Source organism: Salmo salar, chromosome ssa05 (genome assembly GCF_905237065.1).
Source record: "Salmo salar chromosome ssa05, Ssal_v3.1, whole genome shotgun sequence".
Classification (NCBI taxonomy): Eukaryota; Metazoa; Chordata; class Actinopteri; order Salmoniformes; family Salmonidae; genus Salmo; species Salmo salar.
Genome location: NC_059446.1, coordinates 56,084,718 through 56,097,971, shown reverse-complemented (window position 1 = coordinate 56,097,971; position 13,254 = coordinate 56,084,718). Strand labels below are relative to the sequence as shown.

At 43.5% G+C, this 13,254-nt stretch overlaps 1 protein-coding gene across 2 annotated transcripts; it reads left to right on the top strand.

The window, feature by feature from the left end:
* The first annotated feature begins 5,268 nt into the window (after window positions 1-5,268).
* LOC106605163 (NLR family CARD domain-containing protein 3-like) lies at window positions 5,269-12,734 on the top strand. Of its 2 annotated transcripts, none has more exons than XM_014200539.2 (9): window positions 5,269-5,305; window positions 6,502-6,761; window positions 6,898-6,997; window positions 7,906-7,983; window positions 8,185-8,235; window positions 8,440-10,261; window positions 10,393-10,479; window positions 10,592-10,759; window positions 11,035-12,734. In XM_014200539.2, exons 2-9 carry the CDS (start codon window positions 6,531-6,533, stop codon window positions 11,369-11,371), a joined length of 2,874 nt encoding a protein of 957 aa, XP_014056014.1. In that variant the 5' UTR covers window positions 5,269-5,305; window positions 6,502-6,530; the 3' UTR covers window positions 11,372-12,734. The 2 variants fall into 2 exon arrangements, with proteins under 2 accessions (XP_014056014.1, XP_014056013.1); XM_014200538.2 differs by lacking the exon at window positions 5,269-5,305 and adding an exon at window positions 5,315-5,404.
* Window positions 12,735-13,254: the final 520 nt, after the last annotated feature.

Here is a 13,254-nt window from a genome sequence, read left to right as displayed (position 1 = left end):
ATTTTGATACATTGTGTGTCTGCGCAGTGCACGGGCCAAGGTGAAAATACAATAAATGATGATCCTACAATCGTATGAGAAGAATAACTGTTAATACAATCAGCCATTTTAAAAGAGGCCCATCACCCCTGAGACGGAGGATTCCATTGCCTAAGTGACATATAAAGGAAAGAGACATCAGCAGTTGTGTGTGTGACTCACACTCATGCTGTTTCCTAACACCACTAAATCTCTTCTCATTGACTCCCACTCATTATTAGCTGTAGGCCGTTGCATTCATGCAGGGTAAACAATCTTATTTTGGCATAAATGTAGGTTGATAATGTAGAATGTAAAATTCTATAGAATGTTCATAACTAATAAGATAAATAAATAGTATGACCTGGGTTACAGAAAAATATTTTTAACCTTCCAGCAAAGTTCCTATTACTAGTTTTAAAGAAATATACTGAACAATGTTGGTACACAAGCCAGGACAAACAACATGGCATGGAATGTTTTTCATGTAAAGCTGTAGTTCTAAAAATAACTATGAAAAACAATGTGTTGAGAGGTCAAGATCAAGGTGAATAAAATGACTAAATGTTAGAAAGACTCTGAAGATCAAGAGGGAGAGGGTTCAACCCGTGTTAAAGAAGAAAAATAAGCAGTTACTTGGAAATAAAAAAGTAAATATACACTGCGTGCACAATTATTAGGCAAGTGAGTATTCTGATCTAATCATTGTTTCTATTCACATTTTCGAACTCCAAACCATATAAACTTGAATGCTTATTGGATTTAATCTTTTTCAGGTGATATGTATTTGTGTAATGAGGGAGGGTGTGGCGAAAGTGAATAACACCTTATATCAAGGTGTGCATAATTATTAGGCAGCCTCATTACCTCAGGTAAAATGGGCCAAAAAAGAAATGTAACTGACACTGAAAAGCCAAACATGTAAAATGCCTTTCAGACGGATGCGACACTCTTTAAATAGCTAAACTATTGAGATGTGACCACCGGACATTCAAACGTTTTGTTGCGAATAGTCAACTGGGGCGCAAAAAACGCATGGGGAAGAAAAGGCGCAAATTAACTGCAAAAGACTTGAGAAGAATTAAACGTCAAACTACCAGGAACCCATTATCCTCCAGTGCCACCGTATTCCAGAACTGCAATCTACCTGGAGTGTTCAGAAGTACAAGGTGTCAAGTGCTCAGAGACTTGGCCAAGGTCAAGAAGACTGAAACAAGACCACCACTGAATAAGATTCACAGGTTGAAGCGTCAAGATTGGGCAAAGAAATACCTGAAGACAGATTTTTCAAAGGTTTTATGGACAGATGAAATGAAAGTGACTCTTGATGGACTAAATGGATGGGCCCGTGGCTGGATCAGTAATGGACACAGGGCACCACTTTGAGTCAGGTGCCAGCAAGGAGAAGGAGGGGTACTGGTATGGGCTGCTATCATTGAGGATGAGGTAGTTGGACCGTTTCAGGTTGAAGATGGGCTGAAACTCAACTCCCAAACCTACTGCCAGTTTCTGGAAGATTCTTTCGTCAAACAGTGGTACAGGAAGAAGTCCTCAGCATTCTAGAAGGCCATGATCTTTATGCAGGACAATGATCCATCACATGCATCCAAGTACTCCACTGCTTGGCTAGCCAGCAAAGGCCTCAAAGATGCCTGAATAATGACCTGGCCCCCTTCCTCACCTGACTTAAATCCTATTGAGAACTTGTGGGCCCTTCTCATACGTGATATTTACAGTGATGGAAGACAATTCACCTTTTTGAACAGCATTTGGGAGGCTGTGGTTGCTGCTTCAGCGAAAATTGATCGTGAACAGATCAAGAAACTGACAGACTCCATGGATGGAAGGCTCATGGCAGTTATTGAAAATAAGGGTGTCTATATTGGTCACTGAATATTTTTGATAGGCCAAAAATGTTATATAATTGTCATTTTGTGTTAGTTATCTGTTACACTTACTCTAAGAATTGAGAATAAACAAGTGAGTTGAGAGAAATTATTTTTGTAATTTAGTTGCCTAATAATTCTGCACGCTAATAGTTGCCTAATAATTGTGCACACTTATATATTTCCCTGAGAAAGACACACTCACTTTTCCTTTGTTAAACATTCAGGTTTGAGGTTCAATAACATTTTGGATTGACTGAGAGCATTGTGTTTGTTCAACAATAAAATGAATCCCGAGGAATAAAATTTGCCTAATAATTGTGCACGCAGTGTATATAAAAAATAAAGCAATTCAAGCTCCTAATACAGGAAAGGTAAGGTGAACAGCAGCCAGACTGCAGACAAAACAAAAAGAAAGGAAAAGATCACTATTTTATTTGTTTATCTTTATTGTGCATATAGAGTGAGATTGTAGACTGGAGCACATGGTATCACTCTAAGCACAATACAATCAGTTTTGGGAAAGGGGCCAATCACAAAGTTGACTCATGGATATTCTGTATATCCCTTATATTCTACATATGAATTTAACTTCGTAAATTGGCCTGACCAATCAGAATCCGCGCTTCAAGATTGTTTTGATCACGCGGACTGAGAAATGTTCCGAGCAGCCTTAGAGAATAACATCGATCTATACGCTGACTCAGTGGGTGATATATATATATATATGTAAGGAAGTGCATTGGAGATGTTGTACCCACTGTGACTACTAAAACCTACCCTAACCAGAAACCGTGGATGGATGGCGGCATTCACGCAAAACTGAAAGCGCGAACCACCGCATTTAACCATGGAAAGAGGACTGGGAATATGGCAGAATATAAACAGTGTAGTTATTCCCTCCGCAAGGCAATCAAACACGCAAAATGTCGGTATAGGGACAAAGTGGAGTCGCAATTCAACGGCTCAGACACGAGATGTATGTGGCAGGGCCTACAGGAAATCACAGACTACAAAAAGAAAACCAGCCACGTTATGGACGCCGACGTCTCGCTTCCACGAAACACCTTCTTTCCCTGCTTTAAGGATAATAAAGTGCCACCGTCATGGCCCGCTAACAAGGACTGCGCCCCCACCCCGTTCTCTGTGGCTTATGTGAGTAAGACATTTAAACGTGTTAACCCTCGCAAGGCTGCTGGCCCAGATGGCATCCCTAGCCGCATCCTCAGAGCATGCTCAGACCAGCTAGCTGGTGTGTTTATGGACATATTCAATCACTCCCTATCCCAGTCTGCTGTCCCCAAATGTGTTAAGATGGCCACCATTGTTCCTGTACCCAAGAAGGCAAAGATAACTGAACTAAATGAATACCGCCCCGTAGCACTCACTTCTGTCATCATGAAGTGCTCTGAGATACTAGTCAAGGATCATATCACCTTCACCTTACCTGCCACCCTACACCCACTTCAGTTTGCATACCGCCCCAACAGGTCCACAGATGATGCAATCGCCATCACACTGCACACTGCCCTATTCCCATCTGGCCAAAAAGAATACCTATGAAAGAATGCTGTTCATTGACTACAGCTCAGCATTCAACACCATAGTACCCTCCAAGCTCATCATTAAGCTGGAGTCCCAGGGTCTCAACCCCGCCCTGTGCAATTGGGTCCTAGACTTTCTGACAAGCTTCCCCTAGGTGGTGAAGGTATGAAACAAAATCTCCACTTCGCTGACCCTCAACACGGGGGCCCTACAAGGGTGCGTGCTCAGCCCCCTCCTGTACTGCCTGTTCACCCATGACTGCATGGCCATGCACGCCTCAATCAAAACTCAATCATCAAGTTTGCAGAGAACACAACAGTTGTGGGCTTGATTACCAACAACGACGAGACAGCCTACAGGGAGGAGGTGAGGGCACTCTGAGTGTCAGGAAAACAACTTCTCACTCAACTTCAACAAAACAAAGGAGTGAATCGTGGACTTCAGGAAACAGCAGAGGGAGCACCCCCATCCACATCAAAGGGACAGTAGTGGAGAAGGTGGAACGTTTTAAGTTCTTCGGCGTACACATCACAGACAAACTGAAATGGTCCACCCACACAGACAAGTGTCTTTTATACAGGTAACAAGGTGAGATTAGGAGCACTCCCTTTAAGAGTGTGCTCCTAATCTCAGCTCGTTACCTGTATAAAAGACACCTGGGAGCCAGAAATCTTTCTGATTGAGAGGGGGTCAAATACTTATTCCCCTCATTAAAATGCAAGTCAATTTATAACCTTTTTGTCATGCGTTTTTCTGGATTTTTTTGTTGTTATTCTGTCTCTCACTGTTCAAATAAACCTACCATTAAAATTATAGACTGATCATTTCTTTGTCACTGAGCAAACGTACAAAATCAGCAGGGGATCAAATACTTTTTTCCCTCACTGTATTTGTATATACATTTTCATTTAAATGAATGGATTTCCATGGTTAAGGATGGGCAGTACCTCCTACTGGACAGTTGATTTATCTTCAACTATGCCTTTTGTTCTTCCATCAAGGTTTTTCACCATGCCCAGCCCTGCTTAGCTTAGATATTTGTCACTGACTACTGTACCAATGTGCTTTCGTGAGAATGATTTCTGAAAGATCTCCACTTAACAACTAATGCTATCAAAGTAATTTCTCATCCTCCTCCTCCCCTCCTCCTCTCATCCTCCCCCTACTCCTACCTCTCCTCTTTTCCACCTCCTTCTCTCCTCCTCCTCCTGCTCCTCCTCCTCCTCTCCTCCTTCTGCTTTCACCCTTCCTCCTCCTGCTCCTCCTCCTCCTGCTCCTCCTCGAGGCAGACTTTGCATCTTTTTCAATATGTGTTACATTGCATGTGGGAATGACGTCAGGCGGTGGTATACAAGTGCTTTGAAATGTCTATGTTCCATGTATGTGAGAGCTTAGAGGTCTTAGCTTACAGGTCTCTCGTATGTTTTTTATGCAATACATGCAACAGCTTGTTATTACTATTATCCAAGTGCTTTGAAATGTGTGTCCCATGTATGTGAGACCTTACATGTCTCTTGTATGTTTTTTATTCAATACATGCAACATTTCTGTTGTCTAAACGTAAACCACCCATATAAGTCAGATATTACAAGAATCATCTATGAATCTTGTACGTGTATTTGCTGCCATATGTGTTAGTTCCAGGTAGAATTCATAAGAATCTTGTTCAATTCTTCTATATCTTTTCCATATGGGTAGCGTTATTGTCATAGCCATGGGAAGCGGTCTATCTAACACAATAATAGAGTGATAAAACAAGTTCATAGACACATGATTGAACTGTGGACTATGGACTCCTTGAGCTGCTCTGTTATCGTAGTTCTGAGCATGTCACTACCATTCCCACCATCCAACAGGTAAGATAGAGTATTCATACAATCCCTGCATACAGTCAACAGTATTTGGTCAAAAGAGTGCAGGTTGCAGTAGTGAATGTAGGAATATCTTCTGTTCAGGTAAGGGTTCTTACGGCATGCTTGAAGAGTGTTTGTACCAAGTCTCTTGCTGTTTTTTGTACCTCAGGGTTTTTGGCTTGGGTGTGGATGTTATGTTCTACAAAGTCAATAACCAACTTTTTTGTTAAACAATTCGAATGCACTGTATAAGGATCCATATAAGCGGGCTCCCGAGTGGCGCATCGGTCTAAGACACTGCATCTCAGTGCAAGAGGCCTCACTGCAGTACCTGGTTTGAATCCAGGCTGCATCACATCCGGCTGTGATTGGGAGTCCCATAGGGTGGCGCACAATTGGCCCAGCGTCGCCCGGGCTTGGCCGGGGTAGGCCGTCATTGTAAATAAGAATTTGTTCTTAACTGACTTGCCTAGTTAAATGAAGGTTAAATAAAAAATGTAAGATCTGAATTCTATCTCACTTTTCAAATAGGATGTGCTGTAGCTCCTACTAGCTGGTCTTCTATAATGATTGTATACAGTACACGGATGGCCAAAACAATCGATCATGTGACACCATTCATTCCTATGCGAAGACTCAATAGAGCATTGAAGCCAAATGAAGTAGGTTAAGATGAAGTCTAATGGAGACATATGCGCAGTTTGAGCTACTCCAGGAAGTGACATTGCAGGCTAGCTCAGTGCTGCCCCCTCTCTAAAGTTGAAGGCCAACCGGGGTACTGCAGGCTGCTATTAGCAACTAAATTATCCTTATAACTTCTTCTGTGTGCAATTTTGTAAATAATCAGTTCAAGAACATACATTTGGTGTTGTAGATGCAATTATTGGTACCATGATTGTCTCCAAAAACGTTTTGTATTTATATGAAGATTGACCAGAAAGATTGCAATTTTTCCATTCCCTATAATGGGGGATCCTGTTTTCTGCAACCAATGCCTGCAGTACCGCAGTCAGGCTAGAACTTCCGTGGCTTTAATGAGAGAGGGCAGTCTTCTCCCCAGTCTTTTTATTAGTACAATATAAAGAATTGGTACAATATAAAGTACTTTTCAACCTAATTAATGACTGTGGCAATATACAGTAAATAAATGCAATTCATAATCATCATTAATACATAACCATACACTAACATATCTGCAGCACCAGCAGCACCACACCTCCATTGGATAATGAGCTCTACAGCCCAGCAGCTGCTGCGCTCCCAGCGGGATGTGCTCCTGGAGTGGACACGTGTCCACCCTGCCCCCCTACTACGCTGGCTATGTGACGCCGGGGTACTTTCTCATGCCCACTACCTGTCCCTGCTGGAGCGTTCGCCCTCCAATGCCATTGCGCAGGCCCTGGAGACGGTGTGCGCAAGTGAGGAGAGCAGCCGCGGCTTCCTGCAGGTCCTGAGGGAGGTGTGTATGTTGATGAACTACAGTACTTACAGTATAATAACCTGATATGTTACTTACATTAAGCAGGGCATCTTCGTAATTCTGTTCCTGTATCTAACATAATGGTGTCCTGTGACTGTCTCCTTATCAATATAAGGTGCAAGACTACTACTGTGATGAGCTGCAGGTCTGGGTGGAGAGACACTGCAAGGAGAGGACGGAAGGGATAAAGGAGGCCAAACCGGTTAGAGTGGAGGGTGAGCCTGGCTGCAGGGGAGTTGTAGCCTGGTCCCAGATCTGATTGTACTCCTATTGTCATTGGTTGGCAGAGCACAAACAGATCTGCGACCAGGATAGGAGGCAAGGCAGTTGTGATGTTTGTAAAAAACATACACGATGGTTGTAATAGTGTTGTCATTGAGGTTTAGCCAAAGGCAGGCTTCTGATTATGTTTGATAAAAAAATAAGATATTGGCAGTGTGAGCCAAACCTGATGCTGAAAAACTGGAAAATTCATGAATTAATTGTGACTGAATGCGAAGTGAAAGAGCTGATAAAGAATAATTATGTCAGATTTACTTATTGAACTATAGAACATTATGGGGAAATGATTAACAGTGTCAATTCAGGCTTGTAGTATTCAACTGAAGTGCAATTCACTGAACTGTGGCAAAGCCTCTAATGTCTTGCCAAGGTCTTATCAACTGCAGATTGGACTGGCAAGCGGTTTGCGTACATGCTCATCCTTGCACAGTGATAGAAAAGTAATTCATTGTAGCCTGTATATAGTAGTCAATAAAATACTCTGTCAATGTGATAAGACATTCTGTTGAGTTTCCATCTGAGATTGCATTTACATAACAATGGCTAACTGTGAACTTTAACATCTTCTCACAAAGCAACAGTCTTGATGATGCAGAGGTTGTCGATTCTGCTCGCCCAAAGTCTTTAGTGTTACACTCCTAATGGAAACACACTTACACTCGTGCTTACATTAACATAAAACACTGGCGACACACTGGTGTGAGGTAAGTCTTAGGTGGAAGTACAGATAGTGTCAAAGACCATTCCATTATCAACAAAGTCTGGGACAACATCTCACCTGATGCCTAGTTATGTTTTTCTAGTTTACATCTATGCATTTTTTTCTGTCTCATCTCTACAGAGAAGAAAAAGCCAAAAAGCCCCATTTCAAAACTGTTCAAAGGCAAGAGTAAATTCACTGTGACCCCTGAGGTCAAAGGTAATAAATTCCACTATCATCCACCATCAATATTAAAGATATGAGATGATTAATCAATTATCACTAACATGCTTTCTAGTGTGCCCAAATGACACACATCAGTAATATGACACAATTAAATGTATTCAATCCCCAGGTGGGGGAAATGTATCTTTCAAATGTGTCAAATGTATAATTTAAATCGTTGTCTTGATAATTTAGTTGAGGAAGAGTTGAAACCTCGGCGGAGCGTAAAATCTTCTCATCTCAGAGGTAGGTTGATAACATTAAGAGTTGGGCCAAACTGTGTAGCACTGACATTGAATTGACTGTTGAATCAATATTTGCTTATAAAGACATTATAATACACGAATTGCAGCAACATTTCTCGTAGATATGACTTGAGTATCTTATTGTAATGTGTTAGGTATGTTTGCCCATGTTGCGTGTAATTTACTTGTCTCCCTTCTATTGCAGTTCCCCTTTCAGCTCACAGAAATACCCTTCTGGAACGTACAGAACGACTTACATCTTACGCAGAAGGGGGAGGGCAGGCCTCCAACTCTGCTTCTCACATTGAGATCCGATACACTGATCTCTTCGTGACCGAGGACAACGAGTCATTTGACAGCAGCCAGCATGAGTACTTCACCCTGGCCAGTCGACGGGCACGCATCTACGCCCACCAGGCCTGCCAACGCATCTGCCCTCACCACCTCCTGAGCCCCCAAGGCACCACAGGGCGCCCACCTAAGCGGGTAAAGGTGAAGGGAATAGCTGGCATCGGCAAGAGCGTGGCAGTGCAGAGGCTGATCTATGAGTGGGCGCTGGGGAAGCACATGCGTGAGTTCACCTGTGTGTTCGACCTCCGCTTCCGCGAGCTGAACCTGATCAAAGCCCCGCTGAGCTTACTGGACCTGCTCGAAGACCGATTCCGTTACTTCAAGACTGTCCTGCCAGACCTTCTGGCCTCGCCAGGTTCCTTGCTCTTCATTCTGGATGGGCTGGACGAGTTTAAATACCAACTGGACTGGAATGCTCCTGACAGGGACATCGGCGTGGACTCCAAGGTGCCTGTATCAGAGCTGATAATGGCGATGATCAAGGGGAGTCTACTCCCAGAATCCTCGGTCATCCTGACATCCAGGCCTTCCACGGATGCTCCTAAGCGGTTCTTCCAGCGTTGCTGTGTAGTCCTGGGCTTCGAGGAGGACCAGGTGAAGGAGTACACCTCCAAGTTCTACAAGGACCCCAAGGTGTCTGAGAAGGTGTACAACTACATCCTGGACAATGACAACCTCTTTGTGCTCTCCTTCATCCCTCTCTATTGCTATATCATCTGCACCGCCTTGGCTGAGTTCTTCTCCAGTCAGGAAGATAGTGACTCATGGTCTCTGGAGTTGAACCCACCTAGGACAGTCAGCGAGGTTTACTACTGCTACCTGTTTACAGCCATCAAGCACCATGCACTGAAAGGGAAGGCGGAGAGGAACACCCTCAGATCGGAGGTATTATCTCTAGTTAAGCAACAGCTGACGAACCTGGGGAGGTTAGCTTACGAAAACCTTCTAAAGAGTAAAATCATGTTCGACATACAGGACCTGGAACGTTATGGTCTCACGCCAGTAGATATACAGAGCACCTTCCTCAGTCAGATCCTGGTGCCTCTGAAAGAGGAGAGGGTGGAGATGTTTTCCTTCTTCCACTTGACCGTCCAGGAGCATCTGGCCGCCCTGTACTGTGCGATCAACCTCTCAAAGCAGGGTCACATCATCCAGGCTCTGGACTTCTGGTGCTTTGGTGAGATCCCCCCACCTTCCACCTCCCCAACTCCCCTACTGAGCCAAGACCTCCACCTGGACCAGACTAGGGTGGAGAACCTGCAGATGTTCACTCGCTTCTTCATGGGGCTTCTCCGGACCAGGCTGGGGGGGCAGTTGGATGGACTGGTGCTGGCCCCTCTGGAGGTGGGCTTGGAGGGGGAGGATATCCCCACCAGGCTGGGTATCTGGTTCCAGAACCAGTTTAAGGGTAGGCAGCTAGCCAACCAGACGGCGCTGAATCTGCTCCACTGTTTGATGGAGCTGCACATGAAGGAAGTCACCAGCAGGGTGGCACCGGAGATCCGGAGTCTGAACCTGTTCAAGATTAAGCTGAGCGTGGTGGACTGTGCAGCGTTACACTATGTGTTGCAGTTCTCCCCACATAGGCTCAAGGAGCTCAACCTGGGATACTCCAACATCGGAAACAGAGGTCTTAGCAGGCTAGCTCCGATATTGCACCGCTGTGAATCTCTTTAGTGGGTATTCATAGCATTTTTCTTGTGTGACACAGCTTTGCAAATGTTTCATCATTAACAGGGACTAACTGATGAGAAGTAAAGCAATTAACTCATTATTGTAGGTAACTATAATTTGTATTTTTTCTCAGTCTGCGATATAACTGTCTGGAAAGGGAGGCAGCCATCCTGGAATCTGCAGTGTTGAAATCAAACGAGTGTCAGGTGAAGAAGCTGTTGTAAGTGACTCTGAAAATAACATTTTCTGAAAATAACATAATTTCATTTCTAAGACTGTTTCATAGCGCCTCTATCTCACACTTGAACTCTTGACTCCTCTATTTTGTACAGTATGTGTGGTAACAATTTGGGTCCGGAAGGAGTTCTGAAGCTGTGGAATGCCCTGGAGCAGAACACTACACTGGAGGAACTCTACTTGGACATCACTGGCATCACAGAGAGAGGAACAGAGAACATTGTCAACTGCCTCAGCAAGAACACCTCTCTGAAAACGCTGACGTAAGAGAAAGGGGAGAGAGAGATGTGTTATCTTTTTTGTAATATTTATTTTATCTGACTTAATATTACTGCATTGTTGAGGAAAAGCTTGCAAGTAAGCATTTCACTGTACTGTTTACATCTGCTGTATACTGTGCAGGAGACAAATACACTTTGATTTGAAGTTGACAGTTTTCTCTGAAGTTACAATGGGTGTTGACATACTGCCATCTAGTGTATTTCACAGTTGTTGCTATGATAACATCCTGTCTGACCTGTTATGTTCTCCTTCCCAGCATCGTGGGGAATGACATTGGGGAGGTGGGGAAGAGGAGGCTGAGGGAGCTAGGGCATCGACGGCCGGGGCTCCAGATCATTGGGAACTTTGTGGACGACCTAGGACTGCTAAAGGCCTACCTGGACTGGGTAGAGGAGATACGGGATGACCGGGACCAGATGGACTCAGTGAAGAACGCAGATGCCCTACAGTCTATCTTGAAGGGGCTGAGGGTGGGAGCAGGTGGCGAAAATGGGGAGGGAGTGGAAGGAGAGAACACAGCTAAAGCCCTGGAGCTGGAGACCAAGATCTTGGAGCTTTTGAACGCCCCCACTCACCTGGCTGGAGTGAGATGACTTCACTTAACCTTTTGCTCCACGAGGAGCACAGGTTATCCACAAAGTGAGATGGCTGATCAAGTCTAAATGGGCAAAATAAAATGCAACCACACCTTTGCATTGTCACAAAACCAGAGAGCAACCTCTGTCTGGTGAAGTCCACAAAGCATATTGCATGTAACAAACTGTTACATGACCTACAGCATGGTCAAGCAAGTGAATGTTTCCAAAATGTTCTGACCACTAAACAACTATTGACTTAGAACCACGGAGAGTTACCACGAGTCTCAAAGAAAACAGCAGCTGCCTCCACTATTCCAGCACCAATTTCAACTTCAACCACATCAAATCACCTGTTCCTAGACTAACACAGTGACAACTAAAAGATACCAAAAACTATTTAGTCCAATGAGCTAAATATGATGTGGCTGTCCATGGTTCTGTGTGTGTGTGTGTGCTATTGCAAGTAGTTACATATGTTGACTCACCCTACTTGTTGATGAAATGGTCAACCACTCTGTCATACAGTACACGCTTTTATTCTTTGTTGTCCTAGGCTACCTGGCTAAAATGCTTGCTCGCTAGCCTGACTTCAATTCATGGCAACTTTAGCTAGTTAACATTAACCTTCTACATCTAGCTACATATTGAACTTCCATCCTCTCAGGCCAGGTGAACAACAATGTATGAATAAATGGTTGGATCAGAATCACTCAGAATTAAGTAAAACCACAAGTCCAAATCCTTATCTCCATCCATGTCTAATTTAGCAAGGGGACAACTTTAGCTAGCTAGCTACCGGAGGACAACACAACGAGATGCAACAATTCAAGTTGTTTCTGTGAATGATGTATGCTCTCAATGCGATTTGATAGAAGTGACACCAAAATTCAAGCTGGCTTCCCTACACACTTTTTTTTGATGCGCCAGGACCATTCACAATTGCGCTCGCTAAGTTTAGTTGATTGGCATATGTTTGTATACTTTTACCAATGGAAAGCCAAATGCTTGCTGGCTTCCCTTGCATTCCATTCAATGCTATTGGCGGCAACAATAGATGAACAGAGATGGATGGACAGAGGGGCGCTGTTTTGCTTGCTCGGATGCTTTGTCTGATGAGATACATTCAGCCTCTTGTCGAATTGAAGGAAAATTATAAAACACAGAGAGATGAAAGATAAATTATACATTTTTTATTGGTAAAACATTTTTGGGAAGCCTGGCTTTCCTTGGCATCCATGAATGCACGCCACTGCCTATAGCCCTAAATCCTAGCCCTTTTATACTTTTCTAATTGGGCCATAGTGATTATGTAGGGCCGTAGTGATTATGTTGCCATTGCTGTAAAAGTTGAACGTGTAATAAAGCTCCTATGCTTGTACTTCGCACTGTCTCTGTGGTAGTGTTTGCCGTGGGATTTTAGAACTCTGCAAGTGACAAACATTGTTTCTGTGAAATGATTTATCAGCTGAACAGCGCTGACACTGAGAGCAATGATTAAGAAACTGGATGGAAGTTAGAGTGTCAAAATACATTTGGGCGGAACAGTGTTACATCTGATACATTTACAGTAATTAGTGTCATGCCGAATGTAACTTGTGAATTAACACATACAGCTCTGAAAGGTCCTAATTTTCTCAGTCAGAGAGTTGCAGTAAAAAAATATATTATTAAATACTAAAGTAAAAAGACAAACCCAGCATGGCCAAATAGCTCTATTTTCATGTCGTTCAACAAATGTAAACGCCTGGGGATTGCTCATTGGCATTTGTCTTGGAACAGGTCCTTTGGTCAGATTACATAAAAATTGAGCTCACCAGTGCTGGGTTTGGCATCGACATGAGAGTGCATAAGCAGAACATTACCCCATAACTACTGTGAAATATGGAGAATATTTGTTA